This window comes from Silene latifolia, chromosome 8, assembly GCF_048544455.1.
Source record: "Silene latifolia isolate original U9 population chromosome 8, ASM4854445v1, whole genome shotgun sequence".
In the NCBI taxonomy this organism is placed as follows: domain Eukaryota; kingdom Viridiplantae; phylum Streptophyta; class Magnoliopsida; order Caryophyllales; family Caryophyllaceae; genus Silene; species Silene latifolia.
Window position 1 is genome coordinate 20,893,061 of NC_133533.1, and position 21,542 is coordinate 20,914,602.

The 21,542-nt window shown below is 35.3% G+C and overlaps 1 protein-coding gene across 1 annotated transcript; it reads left to right on the top strand.

The window, feature by feature from the left end:
- The first annotated feature begins 999 nt into the window (after positions 1–999).
- Positions 1,000–2,362, top strand: LOC141594839 (protein FAR-RED IMPAIRED RESPONSE 1-like). The gene is made up of 3 exons (XM_074414828.1): positions 1,000–1,189; positions 1,660–2,021; positions 2,183–2,362. The coding sequence occupies exons 1-3, from the start codon at positions 1,000–1,002 to the stop codon at positions 2,360–2,362; spliced, it is 732 nt and encodes a 243-aa protein (XP_074270929.1).
- Positions 2,363–21,542: the final 19,180 nt, after the last annotated feature.

Here is a 21,542-nt window from a genome sequence, read left to right on the forward strand (position 1 = left end):
TACCTTTGACAGTAGAAACATTTTAGTACGTTGCTTTGCTTTTCTCCACTGTTACTTTTATTTCGGGATTGCTTCACTCGGATTTCGTGTTCTTTACGCCGGATTCGCTTGGATTGTAATTCTTTCCTTCTCCTTAATAATAATTAATCATTCGTTGCTTTTATTGCTTTTGTTCCATTATTTCTTTTGCCCTAATTTCCATTATTGCAATTTATTGTTTATTCATTATGTTTTCTGCTGGAATTTTAATTGCTGTTAGTTTAATTAAGAATATGAGTAGCTAAACCCCTTGCATGTTGGGATTAGAGGATCTGCGGTAGAAATGTGACGATGTAGTAGATGAATTGGACGAATTGATTACGAGACTCTGTCACTATAGCAATTTAACTGTAATTTCCGACCTAGTTGAGTGCACGCTTCTATGTCACCCTTTAATCTGGCTAAAATTAATCCTGGATCGAAAGATTGGACTAAATAGGCCTGCTATAAACAGTAGACTACCCTAATGAGGACGAAAGTTAAGTTAGTGGTAATTTAGGATAGAAAGTGGACCGAAAGGACCTTTTAACATCCGTCTCACATTAGTTCGTCTGAATCATTTACGGTGAGTCACGGGACTACCGTAGTGAACCGAATTCCCGACATGTCCCTCTCTCCTTGATAGTTTAAATCGTTTTTCCTGCCTTTACTGCTCTTTACTTTAATTCTCTTCCTTTTCAACTTCGTAGTTTAGAACCAAATTCAAACAGACCCCCAATTGTTACCATAGGATTAGAATTAGGCAGCTATAATTACATTACCTCCCTGTGGATTCGATACTCGACTGCCTCTACTACATTTTAGTTGAGACCGTTAGGTTTTATTTTTGACAGGTACGCGACAGACGTGTAAAACGCATTGACAAGGATTTTCTGGACGGATTGTGACATGCAAAGAGCGTATTCTTTGTTTGGGGATGGAGTTTCATACGACCCAAGTTATGGTACAAACAAGTACAACATGACCTTCACGCCTTTCACGGGCATTGACCATCATAAAAGGTCAATCACATTTGCATGTGCGCTTATAGAACATGAAAACGACGAGTCATTCATGTGGGTATTTGACCAGTTTCTGGCAGCTATGGGTGGGAAAGAGCCTAACTACATCATCAGCGATTTAAGACCGGGAATAATTAAAGCGAGTTCAGGTATGTTTCTGAAATTTGCAAATCGTACCTCTTAACTTGTGAAACTTCATATTAAATTGTGAATCCTACATCTGTTTTGTTGATTCTAGTTGCCTTTGGAAAATATGATGGTTGTAATAATTTGATTGGTTTTTTGTTTATGTGAATCGTAGTGCTTATTATGCGAAACTAGATCATGAATTTGTGGCGGGGTAAAAATATGTTTCACGTACTTATATCGCGAATAAGGCACAAAATTTATATAGTCTGAATCCGAGGATAAGACATGAGATTCACAAAATAACCCCCCAGATTTACAAAATAAGCTATAGGATTCACAAAATAAGCTATATGATTTATATTCTGAATCTGAGGATAAGACTTGAGATTTACATAATAGTGCATCGTATGACTTTGTTATGTGAAACTGCGTGAATTTAGTTATTATAAAATGATGGTGACGGTCGATAATTTGATTTTGTTCATTGCAGCTAAGTTCAAAACAGCGAAACATCGGTTTTGCATGTGGCACATCATGAAGAAAATAACCGACAAGGTTGGGAGTAAAATTTGTAGAGATACCGACTTTTTAACCCGTCTGAACGGTGTTGTATGGGACGATGACCTGGAGCACAGGGAATTTGAAGAGAAGTGGCTTAAAGTCATGAACGATTTCTCCTTGGAAGACAATACGTGGTTGAATGGGAAGTTCGCTGATAGACACACATGGATACCCGCTTATTTCAGAAATGTGCCAATGGGCGGTTTACTACGAACTACACAAAGGTCAGAGAGTGGTAATAGTTTCTTTAAGCGGTTTGAAAACAAATACGGGACATTAACTGAGTTCTTGGTGCGCTATGAAAGCGCCACTGACCACCAAAAGCACTCTTGAAGCTCCGTGAAGAGGAGAATGTGAATTCAATCCACGAAACACCTTTGTATGGGTCAAAATGGGAGACACAAGCGGTGAGAAGCTATACCCATGCGATGTTCTATGAGTTCCAAAACCAGGTGAAGCTTTCAATAAATACCTGCAGTTTGGTTGGATACACTCCGCCAGATCCTGTGACGAACTTTGAAGTGTCGTTAGTTGAGGATGCAAAGAAAGGACTAAAGATTACAGTTGAGTGCAGTAGAAGCAGGAATGATGTAAGGTGCACATGTAAACTGTTTGAAAGGAGAGTTATGTGAGATGACTAGTCGATCACATAGGCAGACTGTTAGGAACACTTTGTCGGGCAGTGACCGCTTATAGAGTTCTGGCAAATTTATATAGCCTGGTCGTGGCGAGAGCTACTATAGTATTCAAATGAGTCGATTCTTTTGACTAAAGACTGTTCACCTAAGATGGCACAGTTTCAGATTAACTTTGATTTGTGTTACTACGACCTTCGTAAATGGGGTCAAATGGGCATATTTTGGGTTATGATGGCTGTGGCTAGTCGAAGGGAATAAGTGCAATAGGAATTGTCCACCCCTTTGTCAGGGTTAAAACAATATCTCAGGGCCACTCAATAAGTAATGAACTGGAAATGCGTGGCCACGCTCGGAAGGTATCTATGATAGATAAATCCGGTCAATCAGTTATTCTCCAGGTCGAGGAAACCACTCTCGATATGATCACTTGCAAGTACGACCCGAAAGACACCTTGCATTGAGTGGGAGATAGTAATAGGACAAGAGAATTGGTGACACACACTTGTCGAGGACAAGTGGGAGATTGTTTGGAAATGTGTCCTCAACAATAGTGCGATCACATGATTTAAATATCATTATTAAATCTCATACCAAGAATACGAAAGGGATGATACATTACATATATAGTCAACTGGTCCACACATATCGGTAATGATTGGTTGACTAGAGTTTGACACACGTCGTGCGACGGTGGTGATCAGTTGATCCCTTGAGGTCACACCTCAAGGACGATTCCCTTAATTGAAAAGGTTAATTGGTTGTATACCGATACAGATTAATTAATTCCTTAAAATTGAACAAGTTATTATTATCATAAGAGAGAAAATGACATCTTATTATAATGTGATTAAATGAGATTTTATTTAGTAATTTAAGAAGTTATATTACTAAAATTAATCGGTGTTTGCGAAGCACGCGAGATGAGAATGATAGGCTAGTTATAATTACAAGATATTGTGAATTATACTAACTAGTAATTAAATGACCATTTTATGAGAAAGTAATTTTAAATTACTAGTCAATTTGTTAAATATGATTTATTTAATTTGTAAATGATATTTAATTTGTTAAATATGCATTTTAAATTAAAACATGGCATAAGACATGTCATATGTCACATGACATACAATTGTACAATTGACAAAAATAAAATGGACTCCATATTACATGGAAAACCGGTTTTATATGTAGTAAGTGGGTTTTGATGGTTTTTGTTATTTATATAATAAAATAGACATCATGATGACACATACTACTAGCTACCTTTTCTTGTGAAGAACAAAAGCAAATTGGGAAGATTAATTTGACTACCCTAAGCCACTACCACCGGTTTTCCACCCCAAATATAGAGAATTTTTATTCTCTTAATTCATTTATCATTCATTCTCATATTACATGCAAAAAGTTCATGTATTTTTCTTCTCTTTTCTCTCTTTAATCTTCATCAAAAAGGATGAGTTTTTGATTCAAATTTGTTCAAAAGATTACTAAAATTATTAATGTAATATATGAGTGTTAGTAATCAATTTTAAGGTAAACCACAATATAAATATCTAGTACATATTAGTTTGTGGGTTTGAGGGATAGTCTTGGGTGCAACTAATTGGAGGGCTTCTATTTTGAGGTCATGTATGTTCATCCAATATGGAAAGCTCAAGAACTAACAAGAAGGAGATCTTGTTGGTGCCCATTTCACCGAAATTCATATGGTGAGAAATTGATTTCTTCACTTATTTATTTTAGTTTGCATGCATAAGATCTAGAATTTATTTTATGACTAAATAAATTTGAAACATATAAGAATATGTTGTATAATGAGATATAGATTTCTAACAGGTATTTATAGTGTAAGATTAAAGAGTATATGAGGTCAATTAGGAAACTTATTATAATTACCTTATTCTAATTATTATAGGAATTACCATTATAAATTACTACTACTACTACTACTACTGTCCCCCAATTATATCACACGACCCAATACTATACTATTAGCTAAGCCCAATTAGCGACTTGAATTATTAATTTATTATTTAATTAACGTCTTACTCGTAATTATTATTAGAAATGCCTTTAACTAATGATTAAATTACATAAATTATTCTCATAAATTATTATCAAAATACGGGGTATTACAGTTTTACCCCCTTAAAATGAACTTCGTCCCGAAGTTCTCCCACAACTACTACCACAACACTTATAACATCCTCATACTAAGTACCATCCAACACAATTAATTAAGCATTTTACGATTATCAATCACGCCAATTTTATCACAAGGTAACACAACAATAACTCAAAACATTCGTAGTATTACATTCCTTCCACCTAAAAATAAACTTCGTCCTCGAAGTTCGAGATAACAACAATAGGAACAACCAAATCATTGATGTAATGCTACAAAATAAGGAACACACATTATAACGCAAGTCAACTATTATTTCAAACACAACTCCAAGTAATTATTGAAATTTATTATTCGTTCATTTTAATTCTTACCAACAACATCTAACTTAAACATGGATGCAATATAGGCTTAAGACAACACGTTCCGCATATCACTAGACATGTCATTCTACTTCACTTAATTGACAGTATCAAAATATCAATGTGCAAAAGATAAGAAACAAAACTTAAACTTTTCAAGACTAAGAAAACATGTTATAACTTTTAAAAGTTATAAATGAATAAAAACTTAATTACTTCTCGAGAACTTATACTTTTAGGAAATACAGAGAGTTAGTAAACCATGAGAAAAAGAATCAAGTAAAAACCTCATAAGGTCAATTTATAATGCATTTTACAAATTGTTTGGTCGAAACAGAAATTTTACAGCAACTTGTCATAAACTTAGGTCAACTTGTAAAACAAATCACCAATAAATTGTCAAAAATTTAAATTGTGACGTGGCTCATCAATTTGGAAACTTACATGAGTCTATTAAACAGTGGAGTTGGAATTATAATAAATCAATAAGTATTTTTTAAATGGCAAATTTTACAAAAATATGGCGCGAAAACACAACTGTACAGGAACATTCCGATCACTGTCCACTAAAATATTTATTTCTCCTAAACCGTATATTATTTGAACATGAGACCAGTGACATATGAAATCTAACTCACAATGCAATTACTCATAAAATTTTCGTACAAGGATTTTAAATAGGCATGAAATGGCAGCCAAAACAATCAAGGGTAAAATTACGAGAAATCAACCAAAATCACATTTTTCACAATTCCACACAATTTCCTTAATACTTCAGATGTTAATCATACTCTCACCTCTCACATACATGCCAACATACCTTCCCCATATCAACATGCTTATAAAATACTTAAAAGAAAACGATATCACATGCCTTCAGCGTAAAAGCAAAGTTACGTCCACGTAACCGAAATCATTAATGAAACAACATTCAAACAAGGCAACAAAACTTTCAAGACAAAATAAACAATATTCCTTTTAAATTACCCCACACTTGCAAATATTCCCTCAGGGTTCCCAGTTCAAAACTGAGAGGGCCATGGTACGAATTAAGTGATCCTTCTTAACCGCACTAAGAGGGGCTCATAACAGTTTCTACCCGGGGTTCATTTTAGTTAGACACATCCTAAGTTCATTATTATTCATTGGTTAGGCCTAAGGATCGTTTTGCTCTGCTAAATTAAAATTAACTTTCACATACAAAACTGGCCAAAATACGGGATATTATAATTAATATACAAAGTCTCTTATTACAAAATGAATTCTCTTTATACAAAATAAAATATAAAATAAGTCAAACTTTTACAAAGCTTTAAATAAAATCTTGTCTCGAAATAAAATCCTTTTTGAACAGCAGCGGAAGACCTGAAAGCAAAACCAGAAGACAGAAAGGAACTACCCCCATGACGAGTAGCCCCGAAGGGAGAAAACACATCAGCCGGAAAGCTGAGTAACAGATAATACCTCAATATAAGCAGCATAGTTTTGGTCATGGCGTGGAAACACAACACAAGTAAAAATAAAAATAAAAACATAGAGTAATAAAAACACTCCCCTTTACTAATCTCAATCTCAAACTACTCCATAATATAATACACTCTCGTTCCAATAATCAAATCAATCTCAACTCATTACTCCATCTCAGTCATTACTTCGTCTCACTCATTACTCTGTCTCATAATATAATATTCCAACTGCCTCATATCACATTCTCATCGTCGACCCTAAGACCAGAACAAGGGGTGAGTGAACTGGAAGATAAGACCGCGAAACAATACTTACATCTCAATATCGATTTCAAACTCAAATAACTCAATAACCATGGTCGCACTGGACCGTAAACATAACTCGGCTCAAAGGCCCCATAACTCATAACTCAATACCAGTAACCAGAATTCCATCTCAATTTCAATATCGATATTGTCAAATATTCCATTAAAGGAACTGCTCAACACTTAGAGTAAAACTCTAAGCTACTCACCCACGAGTCGATGACTAAGGAAACAACAATAAGGATACAATACGGTAATTCATACACAATCTTAACTCCCAGAACAAGTACTCCATTATCATTTAGTAAATTCACCGAAGCCCACTATCATGCTTTCAATCATTGCACATGTAAAGTGCCTCACAACCAGGAGTAATTATCCATATAACAATCCGGATTACACTACCACAAGCAGGAGAGATCATCTATATACAAATCTGTACTACTCTATGACGAACACAAATTCCACATTCGACACAGGCCAATCCTTCGATAATTATACCAAACTCTCGTGCAATCCAACACATAAATCCTAAACCCATCTCACAACTTATTAACTTAACAATAGAAAATATAATAGTTAATTTTATCGGATAACAATAATCACGGTTTATAGTTAATAATCAATTTAAGCATATACAACCACGAATAATTAACACATAAGCATATAACCTCGAAGAATAGTAAGAGTATTAGGATCGGTAGAATCGTGTTACCTTGATTAATTAGGGTAGATGAATCGACGGAATAGCGCAAGCAATACACACAGAGAATTAAAAAGAGTAGTTCGTACGTAGTATTGGAACATTATTGGGTGGGATTTGATGATGACAAGAAAAGTATAGACATGTGAAATTGATAACGTGTGCCGCACAAGGAAATTGGGTGATATGGCCGACTAACATGACAAGGGTTTTATGATATATAGGTTTAGGTTACGGGCTGAAAGTAAAAAGTAATAAATTATCTTATTACAAAATCACAAGTATAAAAATAAATCATTTAAATAATTCTGAATTAATAATTATAAATTTTAAAATATTTGGGTTATTACAATCTGCCCCTCTTAAGAAAAAACTTCGTCCTCGAAGTTTGAGTTCAGAAAAATAGAACCATTTTAAAATTAGAGGACGAAGTTTGAGTTCAGAAAAATAGAACCATTTTAAAATTAGAGTGTATTACACACTGACTCAACATAACTTTCCGGACAAGAAAACTTACTCAAAACTGCTTTACTAGATCACAATACAACATATTATGCGAAATAAACAGACAAGAATCTCATGAATATCATCCATACCTTTTCACCGAATAAACATATTTCATGAATACACATACCAGTATAACTAGCCATGCCAGATCACCCAAACTATCACTTTTGAACATCATTCCATTAGATTACCGTATCAACATACATTAAAGAACATTTTAATAACAACTTTATAACTATCACACTATACCACTTATTGTGAGGTCAGAACCTCACACAAACATTTATACACATCATAGACCCGTAGTCACATCAAACTAGTCAATCCTGATCACGTAAGTTACCACCTGATAAATGTTACCTCTCACCTGAGCTTAACTCGTATGCCCTTCATAACATATTCTCCCATTCGCATATCCATCACCCCCTGCCAAATGTAAGCATACCATTAATACTCAACAACTAACAATCGCCTCATATAACCACATCTTATACTCTCTCACAACCATACATATCAATTTGGTCTCTATAAAATCAACCTATTTAGAATTGCTATCTTTCTTATCTATCATCACTTTTAACCACTAGTGACAACACCACAATACTACCACTGCTCGTATAACAAACCTCTTACACTCATCTCTAAACCTCACGGTCTCTTTCCTATCTTTGGTTAATATCCCAAATAACGAACATCAAATCCATCAACAAAATTACCTTAACATTATTTCCAATTTCATCCTTAATTGTATCGTCATCTAATTCTCCACCAAAATCTCATATAATGCAGATGCTCTACCAACTTCTTACTCCCTTAATTCCTCGAAACTCATGACTAATCATGTTGTCCTGAAACTCCTATATAACCATTAGCTAACATCCTCATGATAGTATCATAGATCTCGACGATTCCTTACTTCTATATCACATAACTCCGGTCAACATTTTTCTAAGCTTAATTTTTTTATCCTTCTTTTCTCTTTACACTCAACAATACCAATTAATAGTTCAACTCCTTATTACTTCTACCTAACTCTTTAGTGCTCCGGTTACCTTCTCATTGCTCCAAAACGCGAATCCCATTATTTCATATCATTATCATCTCACTCTTTCTTACCATGGATCTTCTCTTATCATGCTATCACTCACACTTATCACCAATCAGTCCAGACCGTCTCATGCTATCACTCACACTGATCTCCAATCACCCCCCCCCCCCTTTTTTGAATCCCAAAACTCGTTTCATACCGTTACTTGCCCAAGAAAATCACACATTACTTTCACCTCTTGACATTACAAACTCCGAAAGTCACTCGCTATCTGAAAATCCACGTCGCAACATGTCTCCACTAAGTTCACTATAAACCACCCTTCTCCATCCCTCTACAACGATCTTTCATTACATACATTCTTAACCAACATGATTCCCAACCATATCTCTCTATAATTCCTTACACATCTAAAGTTGTTACTATCCACATCCTTCCTTTCAATATTTTCATTCTCACGTTCCTTAGACTCATACCATCCCTTGCCCACATTCCCTTACTTTTATATTACTCAACACACAATCACATCACTCATACCATTTCACAAAGCATGCTTCATGCCTCAATAAGCCATACCAATCTCCCTTTTCTTTTTCCACTATCTATCACAACCACATATAACTCATGTCCTCCCCACCGAGCTCATACTCACCACTGGTGCCACTCCTTACAACACAAGATTGGGTAACTTACGCATCAGGGTCAACACATACGTAAACAAATGCACAAGGAAGCAAAAGAACATCTTTTAATTAAACATAATATGCAACGAAGTCAAAAGATAAGCATATGACCCGAAACAGGGGTCACTAGATCGAGTACAAGTCACTCGATCGAGTTAGTGGTTTACTCGATCGAGTAGGTGAAGGTCAGAGACACGTCAAACAAATTACCAGGTCTACTCGATCGAGTAAGGGTTACTCGATCGAGTAACAAGAGGTGCACTCGATTGAGTGAGGGCCACTCGATCGAGTACCCTATGCATTTCTCAACACTGTCCAATTTTCGTAAAAGGGTCATATCTCACTCGTTTCTTGGTCGTTTTAGGTGTCTGACCTATCGTTAGAATCGTAAAAGAACAAGATATCACCTCCAATTGGAATCACATCAAAATCATTTATTAATGTCAAGTTATTACAGTTTAAAGACAACCTCTCTATAATCGAAAAACACAACTACTTGATTTATACTTCCAAACAGCTTAAACAACAACAAGGTAAACAAAAACAACTCAATACTCATAAAACCAGTATCCCTAACCACACGATACTATCTTCAAAAGCCAAGGAACAAACTACTCAATGCACATATATCATTCACCTTACCAATCATATATTGCCCGCATGTTTTTATTCTATAACTTTACGTAAACAAAATCACAAATATATGACATCAAGTCCCCTATTCACATGCTACTAGCATAACAACATTGTAAAATCACTTCCATCATACAACATGCTTAATCATAAATCATATTATCATGCAACGATTATTCATGTTTGTCCACCCATTCATCCATCATACCACTTATTCATCCACCATATTCGTTCAACTTATTCCTAACACATCCATTTAACATATTCACCCCAACATATTCATCCAATATATTCACCCAACATATGCATAAGAACAATAGTAAACACAGACTCTGACCAGCAGCTTTTCTAAAGCGTACTCGATCGAGTCTATCACCCATTCGATCGAATTGAACCCACTCGATCGAGTGCCTAGCCTACTAGATAAAGTACCACAAAAACAGGCTACTGTCCAGAAAATTATGAAACCACCCACTCGATCGAATTGACCCCACTCGATTGAGTGCCTAGCCTACTCGATCGAGTACCCTCCACTCGATCGAGTCATGCAGACTCGTACGCAACCCGCATGCTCTTACTCAAACTTTCAGCTACATAAATCTCATACAAAACGACGAACACAACATATATATGTATATAAATCTTTATATAACTCAAGCAAAAGCAATCTTCCTTCCATATTTCTAAAATGCCATATCGTAAATCAATTATCATGCTTTTAACCAACAACATATAAATCACAAAATCACCATTTTCTCTACACATTCCCCATCCTCCACATACACACATCCACTGATTCATGCCACACATCACTATATAGGTACACATTTCACTAGATAAACACAGAGCGATACCGACTCATATTCCACGGTGACCGGTTCAAAATTGTAGGGAGAGTTCACGATTTTAGGACGTCTCCCAAGTCTTTGAATTAGCTCCTATGTAACACCCCCATTTATCCAGGAGCCTTTAGCTAGACATTCCCAAATAAATAGTACTGTTACCATCTCGGTTTCCCGAGGTAGTTAATAACAAAGTCCAACTCACCAAAGTACTTAATACTAAAACCTTAATGATTACATGTTTATTACAACTTAACCAACTAAAACTTAATATAAAAACATTTACAATTCGCAGCGGAAATAAGTAAAGTGATAAATATTCTATGTGGTATAGACTTCTAGGTAGCTTGGCCAAGTCCTCAGGCATTCCCATAAGCTCCCAAGTCAGCTAATCTTTAGTACCTGTCAAATCTGCTCCCCATTAAGGTTCACCACGGGTGTTCACGAATACATTGTCAACCACGAGGTTGAGTAGGAATAGCCAAACAACCACAATAAATGGATACAAGAACAATATTAAATGCAAATTCAATGTATGCTAATGATCAATCCTCCGACGCTCCCGTTCATCCCGCCAATCCCTGGCCGGGGTAGTCTCATCATCCCAACCGAAGTTGAGGGAGTCTCATCATCCGAGCAGTCTGTGAGAACCGGTTCCCGAGGTATCCAATGCAAGTGCTCATGATATGAAAATGCAAACAATTGAGCAACACAATTTTTTACCATCTCAGACACGAAGCTGAGGAATCCAATAATCAATATAATCATCTCAGTCACGAGCTGAGGTAGAAAATAATCAAATCATCTCAGTCACGAGCTGAGGTAGTCATAAATTAAATCTTCTCAATACAACCAACCAACAACCATATATCATTCATCACAATTCCAAACAATTCAACCAATACAATCAGATAATATCACTCAAGTAAGCATTAAAGTGATTGAGTAGCTATCCTACCTTGATAGCAAATTTCCAACTGAGCAGCTCAACAAGAATCCGAATAATGAAAGCAATCCGAACCCGATTATTATTTCTTCGCAAATCGTCACCTAACATAAATATTATAACTTAATTATTTATTATTTAACTCATTATATTAATTCAGCCATTTAATTATTTATTATATTCAAAACCCGATTAACTTATAAAACCGAGTCACCCAACCTCCCAAATAAAAAACCGTCACAAACAATTAGTAATGTCCCGTCGAAAAAGTAAAACCCAACCCCCACAATATAATAAAATAGTCAACCTATAATTGTAATTACCCAATACCCACACCCATAGACCACGACAACCCCGTACTCAACTCACCCAACACCAGCCACACCCCACGACAGCCTACCACCCCCTCACCACCGTGGAACACTTATCTCGCTTTGCCCAGCCACGATAGTCAGCACCCAAGACAGCCACCATGCAATCGTTCAACGGAAGCCCTAACAACAACAAACGATGGCAACAATACGAAAACCCGACATATACGACTCAACGTTTAACCACTACATACGACCACCACCAGCCTCCATCGACTACACCCAACCTAGCCACCACTAGCCTGCAATCCGACGTCCCCACGTACACCCTCACGACCAACCACAACCATCCCAATCCGCCACAACCTTGCTCCCTATTACCCACGACCAACAATAAACAACACAAACAACAACTCACACAACCTGCCAACTCCACCACCAACAGCCACCACGACAGCCACCCCATCACGCACCTGACATGCCACGAACCCCAGCACAAAGCCGACCCATTAATAACACCCCTGCAACAACCCCACACCGGCGGCACTAACACAAGCATCCCTCCCCTGTTTTCGCGTAATTCCGGCCACCACCACCATGAACTAACACCTACAGCCACTCTCAACCACCCAACATGGTCGACTACCCTCCTAAATCTCACCCCTAGCACAGGTCTTGTACAAGATACACGAAAGAGGGTCACAACCGTGTAACATCCATGGTTCAACTTCCAACAAAAACCAATATAAACACCAGTCAAACCCCCCTTCCCCGACGGTCAACGGCAGTCTGACGTGGGTACGGCTACACCCTGGTGTCCCATGGTCAAGGTCACAGTCCTAGCATGTCCTACGGTGGTCTAATTATTAAGTTATAATATGGCAACGTATATACATGAGACGGTCTTAAAGTATTACCTTGAGGCGATAATAAAAGTAAATTCTCTTTCTTTTCTCTTCCTTAATTCTTTCCTTCTTTTCTTTAGATCTCTTCTTTCTTCTTTCATGAAATATTTTTCAGATTTAACATGGTATTTATAGTCTAAGAATAGAGAATATGTGAGGCCAATTAGGAAACTATTACAATTACTATATTCTAATTATTTTAGGAATTGCCATTATTATTATTACCATTATATAATTATTATTTTTATTACATGTGTTAATCTTACCATAAATAGGATTTCCTCATACAATCTTTACTAATTTATTATTGCCATAACTTTATTATTATTACTGATATAATTATTATTACCTTCACATATTATTATTATTATTAATTCCCGATAAAAATCCCGATCACACTCATACTCGATTAATAAGTTTTGGTCCAAATAACAATGGCACACGGCCCAACGTTCAATAATTAGCTAAGCCCAATTTCCGACTTGGATACTTAATTTATTATTTAATTAACGTCTTACTTGTAATTATTATTAGAAATGCCTTTAATTAATTATTACATTTCATAAATTATTTTCATAACTTATTATCAAAATGTGGGGTATTACAGTCTTCCCCCCTTAAAATGAACTTCGTCCCGAAGGTCGCCCACAACTACTACCAGAACACCTATAAACATGCTCATAACTACTACCATCCAATGCAATTATCCATTTACTATTATGACCCACATCAATCCTATCACAAGGTATACATATAATAACTCAAAATATTTGCAGTATTACATTCCTTCCCCCTAAAAATAAACTTCGTCCTCGAAGTTCGGAATATCAAACAATAGGAACAATCAAATCATTGTTGTTATGCCACAAAATATGAAACACACATTATAACCCAAGACAACTATTATTTCCAACATAATATTGATTGATGATGTAATAAAAGTTACTAAACAGAAATTAAATAACTACAACCTTTGAATTAATTTAGATCTATTACTTGCACATTTAATTCTGACTAATAACATCTAACTTAAACATGGATGCAATTATTGTGAACATATATATGGCTTAGGGAAATACATTCCGCATATCACTAGACATGTCATCCTACTTCACATAACTTACAACATCAAAATATTAATGTACAAAAGATAAGAAACACTGTACAGGAACATTTCGACCACTGTCAACTAAAATATTTGTTTATCCTAAACCGTATATTATTTGAACCTGAGACCAGTGGAATATGAAAGCTAACCCACAAGAACATCACACATAAAAATCTCGGACAAGAATTTTAAACAGACAGTAAACGGCAGCCAAAACAATCAAGGGTAAGAATCTTGTGAAATCAACCAAGATCGCATTTATCGCAATTCCACACAATAATTAATACTTCACATGCTTAATCATATTCACACCTTCCACATACATGCCAACATACTTCCTCATATCAACATGCTTATAACAATGCTTAAAAGAAATCATGTCACACCCCTCCTCCGTAAAACAAGGTTATGCCCTCGTAACCGCAATCATCAATGACAACAATATGCAACAAAGACAAACAAAATTCCTAAGAGAAATATACCATATTCATTTTAAATTATCCCACACTCTCAAATATTCTCTCAAGGTTCCCGGTTCAAAACTGGAAGGGCCATGGTACGAATTAAGGCTAGCTTCTTAACCGCACTAAGAGGGGCTCCTAACAGTTCCTACCCGGGGTTCATTTTATTTAGACACATCCTAAGTTCATTATTATTCATTAGTTAAGCCTGAGGATCGTTTTGCTCTGATACCACTTTGTAACACCCCCATTTATCCAGGAGCCTTTAGCTAGACATTCCCAAATAAATAGGACTGTTACCATCTCGGTTTCCCGAGGTAGTGAATAACAAAGTCCAACTCACCAAAGTACTTAATATTAAAACCTTAATGATTACATGTTTATTACAACTTAACCAACTAAAACTTAATATAAAAACATTTACAATTCGCAGCGGAAATAAGTAAAGTAATTAAATATTCTATGTGGTCTAGACTTCTAGGTAGATTGACCAAGTCCTCACGCATTCCCATAAGCTCCGAAGTCAGCTAATCTTTAGTTCCTGTCAAATCAGCTCCCCATTAAGGTTCACCACGGGTGTTCACGAATACACTGTCAACCACGAGGTTGAGTAGGAATAGCCAAACAACCACAATAAAAGGATACAAGAACAATATTAAATGCAAATGCAATGTATGCTCATGATCAATCCTCCGACGCTCCCGTTCATCCCGCCAATCCCTGGCCGGGGTAGTCTCATCATCCCAACCGAAGTTGAGGTAGTCTCATCATCCCAGAACAAGTCCTGCAGAACCAGGAGGTATCTAATGCAAGTGCTCATGATATGAAAATGCAAACAATTGAGCAACACAATTTCTTACCATCTCAGACACGAAGCTGAGGAATCCAATAATCAATATAATCATCTCAGTCACGAGCTGAGGTAGAAAATAATCAAATCATCTCAGTCACGAGCTGAGGTAGTCATAAATCAAATCATCTCAATACAACCAACCAACAACCATATATCATTCATCACAATTCCAAACAATTCAACCAATACAATCAAAAAATATCACTCAAGTAAGCATTAAAGTGATTGAGTAGCTATCCTACCTTGATAGCAAATTTCCAACTGATCAGCTCAACAAGAATCCCAATAATGAAAGCAATCTGAACCCGATTATTATTTCTTCACAAATCGTCACCTAACATAAATATTATAACTTAATTATTTATTATTTAACTCATTATATTAATTCAGCAAATTTAATTATTTATTATATTCAAAACCCGATTAACTTATAAACCCGAGTCACCCAACCTCCCAAATAAAAAACCGTCACAAACAATTAGTAATGTCCCGTCTAAAAACTAAAACCCAACCCCCACAATATAATAAATAAGTCAACCTATAATTGTAATTACCCAATACCCACACCCATAGACCACGACAACCTCGTACTCACCTCACCCAACACCAGCCACGCCCCACGACAACCTACCACCCCCTCACCACCGTGGAACACTTATCTCGCTCTGCCCAGCCACGATGGTCAGCACCCAAGACAACCACCATGCAATCGTTCAACGGCAGCCCTAGCAACAACAACAAACGATGGCAACAATACGAAAACCCGACATATACCACTCAACGTTTAACCACTACTTACGACCACCACCAGCCTCCATCGACTACACCCAACCTAGCCACCACTAGCCCGCAATCCGACAATAATGCGATCACAACTGTTGATCATGATAATCACATGTTTAAATCTCATTTTAAAGAATACAATTGGGAAGTAATATTTTACTGTCAACTGGTCCACACATATCGGTAATGATTGGCTGACTAAAGTTTGACATTCTGTGTGCGACGGTGGTGATCGATTGATCCCCTTAGGTCATACCTAAAGGGTAACACTCTTAATTGATCATTTAATTGATCGTATGAAGATACGGGTTAATTAAATTACATAAAATTGACGGACGATTTTGGAAGTAATATTTACGTATCTCATTATAATTTGATTAAATAAGATACGGTCTAAGTGATCGAATTGTTTTATTACTTAGATGAAATTATTGTTTAAGGAAACAATTGCATTAGAATGAATGATTTATTATAAATACAAGATGTTGTGATTTATAATTGGAAAAATATTTTGGCACAAGTAATTATGAATTACTAAGTCGATTTTGTATATGACGTATTTTTATTAATGCGTTGATTTTTAATATGTTAAAAATACATAACAATTTTATGTGAGATGTGACATGTGACAAATTGACAAATTGACAAAGATAAAATGGAATCCGTTTTATCTCAATATTACCGAAATAATGGGGTGTTTTAGGAAATTCTTATGTTAATTATTTTAGTGGTAAACATAATCATATTTGCCTAAAACTAGCCATGCAAGCCTACTTGTTCTTGTGAAGGCAACCTTGCTCATGCATTGGCCATTTGACCCCCTCCCTCTACCCGATTTTGAGAAGGAGAAAACCATGAGTTTTTCCTCTAATTTTTACCTTATACACTACATGAAATGTTAGTGTATTCATTCATTTATTCAACAATCAAAAATAGAGTTTTTAGAGAGACAAAAACTTCTTCTTCCTCTTTCCTTCTCTTAGCCGAAATTAAGAGAACCAAAATAAATATTTTGGGTCATTTTATTTAAATTAATATTGTTCTAGTAATAATAATATTAATTTTGTTAAGAGATTACCTTGGGTATAAATCCTTGGGAGGGATTCTACATTTGAATCCTTGTTCTTCCATTTTGGAGTGCTCAAGAATAAGTAAGAAGGAGATCTTACTTGTGCCCATAAAATCCGAAATCTTCAATGTAAGATGATGATTTCTTTCTTATTCCTTTTATTATTTGCATACATAAGATCAACATTTAATTTTATAACTAATTTAAATCATCACATATATGAATATGTATAGTAATGAGATATAGATTTCTAACAAGCGGTATCAAGAGCTTTGGTTGTTTGCATGCAAATCGGTTATAGTTTTTCCGAGTAATACGATTAACATATAAAACTCATAAATTTGTGTTATTATGATATATCACGAAATAAATTATTCATGTTAAAGTTTCTGGTCCTAAAATATATTTAGGATATTTTGGTTAATTTATGGATTTTTATTGTTCATCTTATATAATAATGGCATTAAAAATGTGATTTTAAGATTAAAATGTCATTTTCGGACTAAAATTAGCTAAACTTCGAAGTTTCCAGTGGTTTTTGGATATGTTTTCACATATATTATTTTTAGATGACCTGTAAATTTTCATAATTTTTGGGGTTCTTATGCTCGAAATATGATTTTTTCATGATAAAAATCGAATTTAAATGAAAAATAGGTTAATATGAGAAATATTTCGAATCTGGTCTTATAATTTTAGTATGTTGTCACATGAAATTTTACCAGATGTGTGTAAAATAATAGGCTATATTAAAGTCTTTATGCATGATTTATGAATTTTTGATGAAAAATAGCATAAATAGTGACTTAATTAGTGAATTATTACTAAAACATACTTCATGACTAAGGAAAAACGTCACATGTTGCGTTTGATTATCTTTTTCAGATCTAAAATTTAAAAGTTGATGAATATAATTTTTATCATGTTTTTATGATTATAATTGATAAATCCGATAAACCGCAACATAGTTTTTCCGATAAATTTTCGAAATTTTAACCTAAGTTTTTTGAACATTATGATTGTCATGGTATTTTTCCAGAATGTTCATAAGTTTAAATTTCAAAATTTGAATTTATTTGAAATTTTTGTGATTTATTTGACGTTTATAGCATTTTATTGTAATTTTGGGTCCATTAATGAACAATTTTAAGAAATATGAGTTAATTAAAGTCAAATAGTTAGTGGAGACTAATTTTGAGTCCTAAGTTGGTTAGGGTAATTAACTTGTGCATAAATATGAATTTATGTAATTTATTGTGATTTTAAAAGGTTGAATCACGCAAATCCGTAAAAACCGATTAATATACGATATTGGCTCCTTAAAGGCGATTTAGCATAAAATTGGGCATGTTCATACATATTATAATGCTGCATTTTATTTATAATTGTCATAATTTTATTTTATGTAATTTTGAATTATGTAATTTTTACTTAGTATGGCCTTAGTTTTAATTGATATTACCCGAAATGTATGGGAATATCGATTCGGTTGTAATTTATTGTGATCTCGTATCACCGTTTTGTAATTTAATAGATTTATTTTATTTTAATTACAAATGTATAATAGGAAATTATGTAATTTGTTATGTAATTTATTTATTCCGGAGTTCCATGAAGACGGTGTCACTCAAGAAGGCGATACATAAAGACGGTGTTACCTCGAGATGCGTGCCATAACCGAAGTTCAAGGGACCAATGGAGTTGGTTTCCTAATATGTAATAGTTAATTAGATTTTCTATTTTAGGAAGGCCATACTAGGATTTATTTTATGTTTTGCATTTTATTTATATGTTGCATGCATCGCTAAATCGCCATAACTAAAACATGCATTGTCATTTTAATAGAGTTTATCCACCGTGTCAATTAGAATTATCGTAGTTCACCGCTTTAGTTCACTTAAAACGTGATAGATAATAAATTGACATGACCTCTCGCTAAAATAATCAATTGAGACATAGCCTTACCAAAAAGTAGAAACCATGAAAACCTATTTTGTGAGGGAGTGCACTCGGCTTTACCGGGGTACAAACCTTGTTACGTAGGGGAAGTGGGTGATAAATGTCTACCCACCGAGTTTATAAAGATGAGGGTTGTTTTCGGCTTTACCGATGCCCAAGTTGATGTAAATTTGGATCATGGACACATTTATTCGAAATTTGGGTTGAACTCAACGAAAGTATTCTCGACGGTTGTCGAATGTGTTTCGGGCTAAAGATATATATTAATGTAATTTTATCGACCAAGAGTTCTAAAAGTAGAATCGATTAAAGTGTTAATCCACCAAGTTATATTGACAAAGGTTTGTTTTCGGCTTTACTGATGCCTAAGTTAATATGAATTTGGGTCTTGGAATCATTTATAATAGTTGGGTAGAGGTCACTATATAAATTTTCATATCTTGTTAATTTATTTACAAGTATGATATTAAAAGACAAATGTTAATATTTCCTTTTCCTCCATACTTGTAGTTCATTACAATGAATCCATCAAACGCTACCGCACCGATAACTATTGAGTCTTGTCACAATGTTTTTGACGACGTTTGCTTCAACAATGATTTCCACACTACTAGAGAACTTCATTTTGGGATAGGATCAGATGGAAACCTTAACTTCATCACTTCTTCTAGACCACCTACTACTACTAGATCTCGTGTGTGCCGGTCTCAGGAAGACCGCCTCAGAAAATCTATAGGATATTTGTCTCTGGAAGATAAAGATGCCAAAACTAGTCGGAGCTCAAGCAATCAAGTTCTTGCTTCAAAGGGCAAAAAGTTCAAGAAGAAGGGAAAGAAAGTGAAAAACTTCACGCAAGTTGATGATGAGTGCCATTATTGCTATGGCATGGGACATTGGCTTACGAATTGTCACGCATATTTGCGAAATATAAGGGAAGGAATCATCCTTCCAATAGGTAAAATTCCTAAGGAAATTTATGTTATTGATATAAATTATACTTCCACTACGACATGGGTACTGGATACCGGTTGTGGTTCTCACCTTTGTAATCATTTACAGGGTTTAAGAGACGTGAAGAGGCTTAGCAAAGGAGATGTGGATCTACGCCTTGGAAATGGAGCTCGAGTAGCGGCCGAATCCAAAGGAACTTATGTATTAGCTTTGCCTAATGGATTTGAGTTGTATTTACATAATTGTTTTTATGTGCCGGCACTCTCTAAAAACATTATTTCTATCGCTATGCTAGACATGGATGGATTTTGTTTTGTCATTAAGAACAATCGTTGTACTATTTCGAGGAATGATTTGGTTATAGGCCAAGCTTCTTCCATCAATGGCATTTACATTTTAGAAACCTCAAATCCGATTAATGATATCTATAACATTCAATCAAAGAAACTTAAATCAAGTGACCCAAATGAATCGTTCATTTGGCATTGTCGATTAGGTCACATAAACGAGAAGCGCATCAAAAGATTAATTTCGACTAATGTGATTACACCATTTGATTTTCAATCATATGGAACATGCGAATATTGCCTTCTTGGCAAAATGACTCGAAATCCTTTTAGTGGTAAAGGGACACGAGCAAGTGAACTATTAGGACTCATACATACCGATGTGTGTGGACCAATGAGTATCACCGCTCGTGGAAATTATGACTACTTCATAACCTTCACCGATGACTTGAGTAGGTATGGGTATATCTATTTGATGAAGCATAAAAGTGAAGCGTTTGAGAAATTCAAAGAAATTCAAAACGAATTAGAGAACCAATTGAACAAAAGGATTAAGGCACTACGATCCGATCGTGGTGGAGAATATCTTAGCCTTGAATTCGATTCACACTTGAAAAGTCGTGGTATTATATCACAACTTACTCCACCCGAAACACCACAACTCAATGGTGTTGCCGAAAGGAGAAATCGAACCCTACTTGATATGGTTCGGTCCATGATGAGTCAAACCGAGTTACCAAACTCGTTTTGGGGATTTGCGATTCAAACCGCAATAAGATCTTTGAACAATTGTCCCACCAAAGCCACCGAGAAAACTCCATTTAAGATATGGAAAGGAAGAGTTCATAATCTATCCTACATGAAAA

Bases quoted from the DNA above. Each gene is read 5' to 3' on its own strand.
- LOC141594839 (XM_074414828.1), top strand. From the start codon at position 1,000: ATGACCTTCACGCCTTTCACGGGCATTGACCATCATAAAAGGTCAATC. The intron at 1,190-1,659 runs GTATGTTTCTGA...TGTTCATTGCAG, and splicing joins AATAATTAAAGCGAGTTCAG to CTAAGTTCAAAACAGCGAAA. The intron at 2,022-2,182 runs GTGCGCTATGAA...TTCCAAAACCAG, and splicing joins GGACATTAACTGAGTTCTTG to GTGAAGCTTTCAATAAATAC.